The sequence below is a fragment of the Cynoglossus semilaevis genome, chromosome 9 (assembly GCF_000523025.1).
Source record: "Cynoglossus semilaevis isolate Cse_v1.0 chromosome 9, Cse_v1.0, whole genome shotgun sequence".
NCBI lineage: Eukaryota > Metazoa > Chordata > Actinopteri > Pleuronectiformes > Cynoglossidae > Cynoglossus > Cynoglossus semilaevis.
The window spans coordinates 7,128,226-7,141,747 of record NC_024315.1 but is presented as its reverse complement, the minus strand read 5'-3'; the positions used below and the strand labels follow the sequence as shown (position 1 = coordinate 7,141,747).

Sequence of the window (13,522 nt, the reverse complement as noted above, 5' to 3'; positions counted from 1 at the left end):
GATTCATGAGAGGTCATCAGTTGATTGAAAAAAATATAGAATTTCACCTAATTTGTCTGAAAACGATTACTTATTTATTGCAAATGATTAGTTTTGTTCTTTAATGCAATATTAAAGGCAGAACAATTACATGCTTTCCACTAGGTGGCAGCAGATGGCTATAAAAACGTTAAAAAATGAGAAATCTGTTGAAGAAGACCTCGGTGTGAGTCTTTCTTCAATTCCTGCAAGTACATAAGCATTGTGTTTAATTAAACAGGTTCAGGTTTCACACTGAGTGAGTTAATTCTGAGTAAATTAAAAACTGGTTTGGGGCCTAAGGCCTTCGGTTCCCTTCCCGAAAGAAGTCCACCTCTGGTAGCAACAGTTGATGACATGAGTTTGCTATACAAAATCTTGGTGGTGGAGTTGTTAGCTGTTGCGTCACTGCTAGGTCACCTGCTTGTTTATACTGTATGTGAGGACTTTGCATAATTATCCCGGATTTGTCTGGGTTCTGATTTTACTTCAACATTTCAAAGAAATGCAAAGAGCCTGACGCTGAAATGCTGGAAAGTGCCTTGCTAGTTTTGGAAGGTAAATATTTTTTACTTCCAGTGTGGCTGATTCTGTAAGTGTCAAACTTAGTCTCTGACAGCTAAAGAAATAGAATGGAGAAGTAAGGGTTTTAAATTACTGCCGAAATATTTTGATTTTGAATTACTTTAATTACTTAGTTTTTTAAAAATTTTGAATTACTTTAATTACTTAGTTTATTTTTTTAACTTTTATATTTCGTAATCGGTGCCACTTATACAACTATTATTAGCAGTCCATGATTTCTCCTATAATGGTCCAGTCCACTGTAGTTTCCTATGAGTTAATACAAAGCAGATATACTGTACCGACCATGATTAGGAGTAATTTTTCCCTCAGGCAGTTCTGGGCCTACGCTGTCCTACATTAAATCCAGCAAATGCAAGTGGAGCCAAACACTGCAGGACTGTGAAAGCTTTAGGGTCACTGTTCAACCCACACAATGTGCTGTGTGGAGATTTTAGTCATTCTAAGTTACCGACTACGCAGGCTTTCACCGAGCAGGAGGAGCAACTGACGAAGAAGTATTTTCGAGGAAGAAGTACTGCGGTGACAACAACGTGTGAGAAGTGGCGTAGGGGATAAGCTGTATTTCATTCCCGAGAGAATGGCACGATTAGACAAACAAGCTCGCAGTTTACATTACATGAGTTCTGTTTGGCTGAAAATCCTTTGTCAGTTATCCTCCCAAACCATGAAGCTAGTGTCCATTAATGATAAACTTAAGTACAGTTGAACATGAGTGAAAGACGTGATTCAATAAAACATAAAAATATGATTCAACAGGAATGTACGGATTATTCATGATCAATTATAATTCGTCATGAACATAATTAGTCACGATTAATCATGATTAATCTAGATAAGTACTGGTCCAAATGATGGATGAATTAATAAAGGAAACCTTTAAGAATAATTTGCAAAAAATATACTGAAATTTAGCTTCACAGAGTTGGTGAATGACATTTATTTGCCCTACCGTAGAGGTGGGGAAATTCTTTTGTTACAGCAACAAGGGACAGAGGACAATGTAGCAATGTCCAATAAAATGATTCAAATTTTATATTTGGTTTATTGCATTTTCGCAGTCTCAAAACTTGCACTTAAATAAATATTTCTTAATAAAATGTTGACAGGCCTTCCCTCCACACATGAATTATTTAATATTTTGCCCCAGTCTTTCGTTGCCTCCGTAGTCCAGGTACGTCCACACTTTCTTACAGGCAGTTCAGCGTCAGTATATCACCATTACAGTAGAGAGTGGTACATGGTTGAGTATATTTATCCTACTGTAATCTCTCCTGTGGTTTGGTGCTGTGTCGTTGTGAGTTTTCATCTGCCTGCCTCCTCATCCTGCAGTTATTTTAGGGCCGGTCATGCCGACTCTATTTCCAGTGGTGTATTTATATGCCCTCACAGGTGGGCATGATTCAGGGTTAACCATGGCACCCTCTGCCCCCAGCAGCAAGTTATCTCTGTGTGTGTGTGTGTGTTTGTAATGAGTAGGAGTATGCAAAGCGTATGCTCTCTGCAGACACACCCCAGTTGGGTGACGGTGGTCACTATGGGAACACAACATTGGCAGGATCTCAGGTATCACTGTTTCCAGGGGGTCAGTAGAACAGTAGTTTCAAACCGTCATCCACATGAGCTGGACGGGAAGTGATGCTGGCACAGATAGGATTTTTATAAATCTGTTTATAGTTGAGACAGATGGACTTAAGTGTCCCAGATTTGACGCACACTTTGCGAGGTGTCTAGAAGCTGCTCGCTGTGACATTGGACAACAAAGTTAACTTTAGCGTCAGTCGACCTCTTCTGTCACCAACACTGTGCACATGGCGAGGCTAAGGGTCGAATGAACTAGGAATCACATGTGACTGAACATGTGTGTGTGTGTGTGTGTCCTTATGTGCTACATGCCTGATGTCACAGTTGCTCTGAGCAGATTAACTCCAGTGTTCTCAGACAGCCAGCTGTGTCAGCCGGAGCGAAAGTGTGTGTTTTTGTTAGCATGCTAGGGCTGTCATCATCTGACGTTTGGACTGCTGTTGGAACGTCGGGAACAAAGGTCACATTCAATGATCAAAAATTCAGTTTGACAAAGGTCACATTCAATGATTCAAAAATTCAGTTTGAAGTAGATACGGGGCGACTTATGAATCCTACTGTTAATGTTATATTTCTCAGTCAGACATCAGACATGAACAAGGGAGAATCCTGCTATCTTTCTCAGTCAGACATCAGACATTGAATCTCTCCTGCTAGAGATTCAACACTGAAAGTTATGTCGTAGAACATACAGTAGACTCCCCCAAATACAAGTATTCCATCTTACGAGTCTGCAACTATTGCAAGATTTTGCTCCTGCTATGATGAAATATCTATTTACATGAGTGCTCAACCTAGCTCCATTTCTAGGGAGTACTTAAAAATATTTTGGGAATTACTCTGGAACTCTGTGAAGTTTGTGCTGAGTGCGACTGTACTGTTTGGTACGTCTACCTCTTGATATTGTTATTCATCAAACTTAAATAGCTCTGTTTGGTCCAATAACACTGTTCTCTTGTTCCTGGCAGTTATCAGCTCTCTGTCTTTTCCTCTCTGTCTACTCTGGTTAATTGTTCAGAGCAGATTAATCTGACCCTCACATCTGTGACGCATCTGGATTATGTCTTTATCTCGTCACATAAATCTCATACTTTTTGTCTTGTCCTCATTTGGTTGTCTAGCTTCTGGACAGTAGTGTGCTTGATGACATAATAGCTTAAAAAGGGACATGAATTACTGTTATGTGTTGTGTTGAAAACCTTGTGTTGAAATATTTGGTTAAATAGAACACTCCCCACTAGAATAGAAGCTAGAGTAGATTGATAATGACGGCAGTGTCTAATCTCGTTGTCAGACAAATTTCCCAAACTGGAGGTGGATCCTGTTTCTGAGTACACAGCAGCTTTGGAGATTCAGGATAGCTGTATCCACAGCAACCTTGACACCAACCAAACACACTGAAAAAAGAAAAGACGTCATCTTCAAGAAGAACCATTTCTGAGAAGTTCCTGATTAAAACCAAGGAGAGATTAACAGAGGAGGCACCAACGTGGAGCAAAGAAGAGGAAAAAGAAATCTCAGCTGAGGTTCTAGCTTTAGAAATGATAGAAGATCAAAATAAAACCCTAAGAGAAGCATAATTCTCTCGTTTTTAAAAGAACGCCTTTTATTTGCCAAGTGTTCGGAGGATTGCTGTTGCAATCGGCAGAATGCTGGTTCAAGACTGAGCCCATGCAGGACTGTGGTGTGTTGAGCAAGCAACAATAAAGTCTGCCCTCTGAGACACACTGAAAAAGTACAGCCCACTGCTCCACAGTGCTGGTGGTGAAGGAGTGGGTGGGTTAAATGTAGAGTGTAATTTCCCATTGGGGATTAATAAAGTACTGAAGAAAAGGAACCAATCACAGAGATGCACTCTCAATGCCCCTGGCGCCAATCAATTATAACAATGACCACATCTAGAAAAACGGCTGCAAATAAATCAGTTTTGACAGTTGTTCCAGGGCATCAGTGATTTTTTTTAACAATGCCATGAGGACATTTCTCTACCCTCATGTGTTTGTTTCCCTTCCCTCTCAGTCTTTCCGTCTTTTTTGGCAGAGGTAAAGGGCACTTTGGCCTACCGCTCCGTCTCCTCTGTGCTTCACACGTATACACACAACAGGATTTAAATTGTAGCTGCTGCTGCCATTCATCCAGACTGAGCAGAGCCGTCCACCGCTGAGTGAGAGGGAGCAAGCCGGGGTCAGATTTCCACTGGAGGCTGTGGCAGGCTCCAGAGGTCTACGGTTTGATTTTCATGGCAGACACGACTGCTCATTTTTTTACACAAGCACACACAGTCAGAGCCAGTCTTTCCTAACACACAAAAAAAATGTTGTGAAAGTCTTCTCTAATTTTGTATGGAGCTAAAAAGCAACAGTCTGTCTGTAATTTTGGTTGTAGCACCGACAAAGCAACAGTCTGTCTGTAATTTTGGTTTTAGCACCGACTCACCCGTCTGTCCTCCCGTCTCACATGCTGCTGACGCAGCAAAACAAACAAACTTCTTTCTTTAATACTGATCTGACCTTACAGGGTAAATTATGCATGTTGAAGGTGTAAATATTTTAAAGGCTTGAAGTCAAACCTTAACAAACACGACATCTTTCTCCTCCTCTTCCTCCCTCCCTCCCCCCGTCTGTCGCTGTCTTTGTCTGTGTTTTGGTTAGCCAGGCAGAGAAATGGCAGAATGATGGACACGAAAAGGAGGTAAAGCCAACGGGAAACATCTGGTTATCACTTTTGAACCCAAATACAATAGACTGTTTTCACAGCTGCTGCTGTGCAGTGTGCGTTTGTGTTTGTGTATCTGTGATTGTGTTTATATCCACCTGAAGTAGAAGGTGGTCGACAGCAACGCAGCGTAGTCCGTGAGAATCAACGGCACCAGAGACAGTTAGTCACAGGATTACTCCTGTCAGAGAGAGATGGATGGATGGATGGATGGATGTGACCAGAACGTGTCATCAACAGTTTGGAGGGTGGCAGTAATCTGTGCTATTTTAATCTGGATTATTGTGTCAGTCAAACCTCTCCTTCTTGTCATTCGGAAATGGTTGTCGGTTGCACGGCAAATCCAGAAAGTAGTAAGAGTGAGGGGGAGGGAGTGACATGAAGCATGTCTCCAGCTCATGTCAAGCTTCCTGACCCCCTGCTGGGAGAGGATTAAGGTTACAACTGCATCATGGATCTTCAAGGGTGAGGGTTGGGGTGAGGGTGAGGGTGAGGATTAGGTTTAGTCAACACTTTCAGGGGAAACAAACTAAGAACTCAAGGTAATAAGTTATTTAGTTTTTACTCAAGAATGTCAAGGTGACAGAGGTGAAAGAGTTCAGTACCAGGGAAGACCACCGTGACGTACAATGACAGGGAATGAGTATACTGTGTTTGTCCAAAGCAGGTTTGCATTGATCAGTGATGAAGTATTGTAATACTCTTTTGTGTCTTTTGAGATTTGTGAGATTTATTTACTAATTTTAATATTATTCTTTCTTATTTTTTAATATTATTATTTTTTCTCTATGAAGGTAAACAGACCGATGTTCTGTATTTATGGGGCTAATAACAACTTCCACTGATACAATTATAATCCATCTGACTGGTAGACTATTGAATGATTGATAGTTATAACCCTACACTAGAGATTGGTATTTACTTGATATTCAATCATGGTTATTTATCCTTTGAGTGCATGGGGTGAAACTGGAGTCGGTCCCAGCTGGCACTAAGTGTGAGATGGGGAGAATCCTGGCCAGGATGTCAGTTAAAGGGCCAAGACGCAGAGTTAAACATACATTTATGTACAATCACTGACACCAGGGATTTTATTTATGAGTCTCATCCTGTAGAGTCTGCATTCCTTCCTGTAGTTTTACCAAGATTTTTTGGTATTAAACATATTTGGTTTAAAAATTCTCACTGTCCCTCACACTCTCTCTCTCTTCTCTCGCCCTCATATGCAGCATATTTTTCAAGTGTATAATCCAATAATAGGGCAGAAAAGTACAGTGTGCACCACTCAGCATTTATTTTTCTTTTGATTCCAGTCTTGTGTAAAACCAAGTTCTGCTGAGGACAAATTTAATATCTTTGTTCCCATTCTGTTTAAAGTCCTGTAAAACCAAGTTCTGCTGAGGACAAAATTTATTTTAATATCTTTGTTTCCATTCTGTCAAATTTAAAGTAACTTTGCTTTAAATGGTTTAAAAAACACAGACTGGTTATAAATAATTTTAAGTCACATCAGAACTAAGATTTACTGTGAGTTGCAGCACATGGAGAAAAAAACCTGAGCAGCAAAATTAATCTGTTTTGATTGTTCTTTTTAAATTATTAATATAGTAATAAATATTGTATATACCTAAAATATAAAATCAAAATTAATAATTAAAATAGCTGTTAATTATTTACACTAAAAACAGGCCGTCTGTCCCAGTCCACTTCCTTAACATCTGTCTCTTCCTGTCCCTCGTCCTAAGGCGGTAACAGGGAAGAGCTTTGGAGAAAAGGACTTCCGCAGCGCGCTGGAGAACGGCATCCTGTTATGCGAGTAAGCCCTTGACATCATGACATTTCTTTTTTTTGATGTCTGAAGATGGGGTAATATACAGAGAAATCCCAGGGGACTCATGAGTAAATCTCTGCTTCTCCCCCTCCTCCAACCCAGGCTGCTGAGTGCAATCAAACCAGGCCTGGTCAAGAAGATCAACAGACTGCCCACCCCCATCGCTGGTCTGGTAAGAAGACACTCTCCAGAATGACACTCAGCTAAAAAGCCCCTAGTTGGTCAATGTGATAAACGGTCTGTCTCTGGTCCCCTGCTGTTTCCAGGACAACCTGTCAGTCTTCCTGCGGGGCTGTGAGGAGCTGGGCCTGAAGGGCTCCCAACTGTTTGACCCCGGGGACTTACAGGACACGTCTATACGAGCTAATCTGAAGTAAATAGTAGAACTGTTAGTTCATGTGTTGATTGTTTGACCAATAATCACTTGACTGTAACACACCTGTCTCTCACCAGGGACTCCGACTGTAACCGCAAACTAAAGAACGTGAGTATTGTCTGAGGGAGTTTTTTAGTCTCTTTCTCTTGAAGGCCACTAAAGAACGTGAGTATTGTCTGAGGGCGTTTTTTTAGTCTCGTTCACTTGTGGTCACATTGACTAAGCCCAGCATCTCGTCTCTCAGGTGCTGAACACGGTGTTCTGGCTGGGGAAGGCTGCCAGCTGCTGTGCCTCCTTCTCTGGTCCGACTCTCAACCTGAAGGAGTTTGAAGGACTTCTGTCTCAAATGAAGATAGTGAGTGACGCAGCACAGAGGATGGGAGACTCAGAATAACTAATGACAGAGCAGAGAGAGGCTGCGGGGTGGATTTTATGTTTCATGTCATTGCTTAAAGGCACGAGACAAAGAAGACAAAACCTACACCGACTTATTAGTCGGCTAAAGATTGATTGATGTCCCTCTCTGCAGCACACAGAGCCACAGGAAGTCATTCCTGCCTGGGGTCAGGAGATTTTTCCCATTCCCAAGACCCCGCGGCAGTAAATCTCCCCTGACCTTATGTTAACCCTGGTACCATAACATCTTACTATTAAATATCATTAGGGACAAACAACAACCAGACAGCAAAAAAATCTATCTGAATAAAGTATTGCTTATAGAGCAGGCGATCTTTATATACTCAATAGAAAAGACAAGCCATATATCTCCTAATAAAGGAGCATTTAGTTTTGTCAAATCTGGTATATAAATATATATATTACATATTTTTATAAATTAGTTTTAGTTTTTTTTTTTACATATTTATATGTTCTATGTCCGTGCAGACCTTCGGTTTTTAGGGTTGAATATTGATATTGTTTCCTTGGTTTCTAGGTAGTAGTGTTGTTGACTTCTTGATCACTAGTTGGTAAAAATGTTAAAAAACGACAGCATTTGAATGACTTTTCAATCACATTCACATTTGGACGCTCTCGTCCGTAGGAGAGTGACGAGGGAGGTGAGAGTCCTCAGAAGCGCAGCGTCAGAGACAGTGGCTACGACTGCTGGGACTCTGAGAGAAGTGAGTCTCTTTCTCCACCTCAACACACTCGGGACAACTCCTTGGACAGGTGGGAGACATCTGTCAACACACGCTCGTACAGAAAAACCACCACAAAAAGGTCTCGCAGAAAAACACAGGTATTTAAATGTGCTCAAAACTAACATTTTCATCACGTCTTCCTGTTTCGAACAGTCTGGATTCTTTCGGCTCCCGCTCACAGCACAGTCCGTCTCCTGATGTGGTTTGTCGGGGCAACAGTGACGGTTGGTTTTTATAAAACTATTTCCCTTGCTTTACATACGAAGCCATCACCGATCATCACCGTCGGTGTTTGGATCGATGTGATGAAACACAAATGTCAAAGGAGAGCGATGAAACAGTTTTTAAGCATCCTTTTGAAGAGAAACACTAATCCTCTTCACCAAAAATAGTCCTGCTTCTGTTCAGTATCACCGTGGAGTTAAGGACAGGGCTCAGGACAACAGCTGTGTGTGTTGGAGAGACACAGGCATCCTGTTTGTGTTTTAGTTTTGACTCAGTGAGTGCAGCAGGGTGACAAGAAAAATACTATTTCAGGAAGAGACTAATTCCCTTTATTTCCCGAAGGTCACAACAAGGATATTGAACAGGAAAGATGGTCAGAGGACAGAGTCTCACTGCTGTGTGTGTCTCTCTGCACAGTGATGTTACAAACCATTCAGGACCAGTTAGAAATCCATCACCTGGTAACACAACCTCTGTTCACCAGGCCAACAGTCAGAGAATAGGTTTTAGGTTTCTCATCCCAGTTCATTTATTTTTTATTTTCTGCCACTAAATACAAAAACACCTGAAATATTTTTAGCCTTACATTTTTGCTCTTTCTCAGGGCGAGGCAGCGACTCAGAGGTTGATGCCCCCCACAGGAAGCCTGATGTACGTAAAGATGACATGTCAGCCAGGCGGACGGTCAGCGTCGAGTCCAGGAGCTCAGTTCCGTTCAACCAGTTCCTTCCCAATCGTACCAACGCTAGCGGCTACATGCCAGCTCCACGTCGGAAACCCCAAACAGAGGAGGGCGAGCAGAGAAGGTAACGCATCAGTGGGGGCATGTTCATGTGATTAATGGGTTAAAGGAAACGCTAAAGAAAATAAAGGTCGGCGTCCCTAATCTGTCACTGCACTTACACAATGTCCCTCAGTCTGGGCCAAGACTGCGTCAAACAGGAGAAAAAAAACGAATCACACAACAAAACTCTGAAGACTGTCACTTGGGCCTTTGACAAAAATGAGGAAAAACCAAAGGAGGAGGAGGAGGAGGAGAGAGTGTCGCAGGAGGTGTTAGAGCAGAGGAGGCTGCAGAAGTTGGAGAAGGCAGGAATCAAAGTGCTGCCTGCTGCCGTTCGCTACAGCAGGTCAGACGAGGCGGTCATGTGACCTGTGTCCTGGTTGTGGTTGGCTCATGTGGTTACCGTCCTGTTCACTAATGAAACGCTGTGATGGTGGTCGTTGGGTTGCGGTGTGAAGCTGGAGACTGATTTGTAAAGCGACTAATTGCTTGCTTGCTTGTTGTGGGTTTTGGTGAGAGAGAGAGAGAGAGAGAGACATTTGATTTATGTCATTTTCTCACAGCAGAAGAGACTTTAGTTCATAAGGTTTGCTTCCTGCTCGAGTGAGTGCGTTTGTCGGAATGTGTGACATCATTCTTCACTGAAGCATCGTTTGAAGTTCGACTAATGAACAGGATCTGATAACACGCAAAGTCTGAATGCTGCACGTTGTCTCTGCTCACTGTTGGACAAATTGGACTTCCACTCATCTCTGAATTGACCGTACTGCTGTCTCCAACTCCAGCCGACCCAAAGTGGAGGAACAGGAAGTTAGGAACAGGTCCCCGTCGCCAAGCATCATCCTTCGCAGAGATAACTCGTTTTTAAACTCTCAGAAAAACGCCTGGGACTCCTCCTCCGACGCCGAGGAGGAGGCAGCGGAACGGAAAGTTCCAGATGTTCAGAAGGACGACCTGGCTTCCAGACGGACTCATCAGGGCTCTGTGGCTCCCAAGGTGCACCAGTTTGTGCCGGCGCCCGTGTGCAGCGACAGAGACAGAGAGCGCTGGGAGGGCATTCGCCGGGCCTCTCAGCAGACTCTCCAGGAGAAGGAGAGCAGGTCGGCTCAGAGCCTGTGTGTGCTTCTCTACTTCTGTTCTCTAACTCACGTCTAATCACACTTTTTTCACTCTCCCACTGTCGCTGTCACTGCTCACCTGTGGTCTAATGTGTGTGCTTCACTCTGACGTGTGCATTGCCGCCGTACCGGCCCTCTGATTGGACAGTGAGAAGGAAGCGCCTCCCGACATCATAACGCGCAGACACAACCCGTTCCTGAACTCCGCTCCTTGTGGAGAGCAGGGTGAGGAGGAGGAAGAGGAGGGGGAGCAGGAGAGAGAGGTTCAGGTCGTGCCTAACAAGCAGAAGGACGACCTGGCTCGGAGACGGGCTCAGAGTAGGACCTTCCCTCAACGGGACGGACCCTTGAGTTTTGTTTCGGCCTCTATGAGCCAGGCCGACGTGAAGAAGTGGGAGAGGCTGAAGATGACTGACCCCAGGTGCCACACACACACACACACACGTGCAGTACAGAGGACACACAGTACATGCTGCTGTGTGTCAAATGTGCAGTTTGTTGTGGCTGTGAATGTGTGTGTGTGTGTGTGAGTGTGTGTGAAAGATGACAAGAAAAAATGTGCTGCGTAGGTGTGAGTCAGCAGCATTCGCTCCTGTTTGGAGTCGATCACGACAGAGAGTAAAAAACCAAATGTTTGCTGAGATGTAGTGAAGTAAACCTGTACCTCAGTTTGTATCTCATACATCTCACTAAATCCTGATACAGTTTTCTACAAATATTCAGTAAGAATTAGTATTTTTATTTGTTTACTCGCTGCTATCGAGGGCCGTCTTTATTTTATTTAGGTAGAGATTCAAAGAAAATATGTGATGAACTGGAAAGCGTTGAAGCAGACAGAACTAAGAACATACATGAGGATTATGACAAGGTTCCACCAGATGACCACTGGTAAAAATCACTGACCGCTGGTCAAATACTGGAGCTGGTCTGTCTCTTCAGTTAGGATGTCAGTTTTTCTCCACAGTTTTTTCAGTCTTCCTGCATAAGAAACTTCACAAAAACAAGCCAGATAAGTTAACAAGATTTTACATTTATATAAAATTGTGTTTTTTTTTCTTTTTGTGACATAAGACTAGGTCAGATGTATCCAAAGATACACACACAGACATTCCTTTAACAGCCCTGGTGTGGTCCAGTCTCATGGTCTCTTCATGTGCTTCTTCATTCTCCTCATTACTGTTCTGACTTCACTCCTCTTCAGTCTTCTTTGATGGGCAAAGAATGGGAAATAGGGAACTGGCTGTGGTGTGTTAGAGTGTGTGTGTGTGTGTGTTTTAGAGAGGGAGAGAGAGGGAGAGAGAGAGGACAAACAAGAAAAGAGGCCACTGTTGGCACTGTTGCGCTGCCTCAGCCTTTGTTTCTGTCTCTCTCTGTGCGCTGATGTCATTAGACAGGAGAAAGAGTTTTTTGTTTTTCCCAGAGGATCAGCCGTCGACAGGAATATGTGGCTACCTATAGAGCGGCTAAAGAGACGGCCATGTGTGTGTGAATTTGCATGTGTTGGGATTAAGTGTAGCGTCACACACACACACACACACACCGGGACTTCTAGCCTGTTGTGCTCATCCATTTCCACTTCCTCTCTGACCTGTGACATCATTTCCACCTCATCCTTCCTTTGTCTGACTCTTTGTTGTTCATGAATATCTTCTCCCCCTTGTTCTTTCCCTGGCTGTTGTTGTTGTTGTTGTTACTGTCGTATCACAGTGCCGTTGTTGTTGTCGTTGTTGTCGTTGTGCGCTTGTTCATCTGTGAGGTTGTTCCATCTACAGTGAGGCTAACCCGGCACCCGTGTGTCAGGCTTGTTTGGAGAAAACTTATGGGAGTCCTTTCAGCGGAACAGCAAAGGCAGGACGAGGTCACAGCAAAGTAGTGACCTTTGGGGGCGTGACTGAGATGGGGCAGCCAGTAGACACGGTCCCATCCTGTGAAGGGGAGCCCAGGGAGTTGCTAAGACGACTCCTTTCCAAGGCAACCGTAGCCATGCCTACCATTGGCCTGGGCTCCCAGCTTTCTGAGCGGGAACGCAGGTACGGACCAGGCCAAGTGTAGACTGGAGTGGCTGGAAAACCAATGACGCGTGCATCACAGTGGACTCCACTGAAGGAAGTGCCAGTCGTTCTTCAGTGGCATTCCAGTCCAGTTGGATGGCTTGAGCACATTTGAATGAGTAGAGCAGGAGGCTTGGATGCACTTTTTGGAGTTCTGTGCTGCTATTCCTCTACGTTAGTAATAGTAGTAAAAGAAATGGACACACACACACGATTCTAAGACCAGATACTTCTTAGGAAACTTTGTGAGTTCTTAGGTAGAAACCTCAATGTATAGAAAACACTATAGACTCTCACACATTTAGGAAGAGGAGGAGCAGCAGAACCTCCCTGTCAGGAGGTTCTGTGTCGCTCAGAATCGATATCGTTGACATTTCTGCTGTGATTACTGACGGCACGCTTTGTTTTCTGAAACTAAACACATTTGCATGGTGTCCACTGTTCCTTTAAAGAAACGAGTGAAGGCATTGGAAGACCCTTCCATAGTGTAGTGGTTAGTACGCCTGCCTCAGAAGCAGAGGGGCTGGGGTTTGATACCTGGAGGAGCTACTTGCAGCAGATCTGCTGTTAACATAGGAGTTTCCCAAATACTGGGTCACTAAAGTTCAAATTCACTTTTCTTGTAACCGACTTTTCCCAGCCTGCTCATCTGCATGATTGTGCCGAAGCATTTTGGAGTTTTAGACGTTCCTCTGTCGTGCTGTTTGAACACGATGTGATGCTCTCACAGTTATGTCGACGGAGCCGACCACCATCAAAGTGTGTCTCCTCCGGCTGAGCACCGACCGTGGAGCCCAGAGTTTGTCACCTCTAACGCTGAGCTGGATGCCCGTCTGGCTCAGTACGAAGGCAGAACAGAGGAGGAGGAGGACGAGGAGGACGAACAGGAGAGGATCCCTGATCTTCAGAAAGACGATATGATGGCGAGGAGGACGGGAGTTTTCCATAAACAAAGCAGCGCTGCAGTGACTTACAACCATTTCCTGCCTCCGCCCGCCTCCAGGCACAGCACGCAGAGCGTGGACTCTGTTGATGCTGCGCCGCGGAGCAAGAAGCAGGTGCAGGTGGACAGGAGCCAGAGACTGAACGTCAG

General features: G+C 43.9%; 1 protein-coding gene across 4 annotated transcripts in view; it reads left to right on the top strand.

Annotated features, from left to right (window-relative positions):
* The window catches only part of LOC103383668 (LIM and calponin homology domains-containing protein 1-like), a 30,010-nt gene that overhangs the window by 1,077 nt on the left and 15,411 nt on the right, over positions 1 to 13,522 (top strand). For 3 of the 4 annotated variants that reach the window (XM_025058515.1, XM_025058516.1, XM_025058517.1), the window contains exons 2-9: positions 6,648 to 6,718; positions 6,836 to 6,905; positions 7,000 to 7,106; positions 7,187 to 7,217; positions 7,354 to 7,464; positions 8,152 to 8,330; positions 8,405 to 8,475; positions 9,081 to 9,282. In XM_025058515.1, the coding sequence (XP_024914283.1) occupies positions 6,648 to 6,718; positions 6,836 to 6,905; positions 7,000 to 7,106; positions 7,187 to 7,217; positions 7,354 to 7,464; positions 8,152 to 8,330; positions 8,405 to 8,475; positions 9,081 to 9,282 (842 nt within the window). The remainder of the gene's footprint in view (positions 1 to 6,647; positions 6,719 to 6,835; positions 6,906 to 6,999; positions 7,107 to 7,186; positions 7,218 to 7,353; positions 7,465 to 8,151; positions 8,331 to 8,404; positions 8,476 to 9,080; positions 9,283 to 13,522) is intronic. The other variant, XM_017035333.2, reaches the window with a different exon arrangement.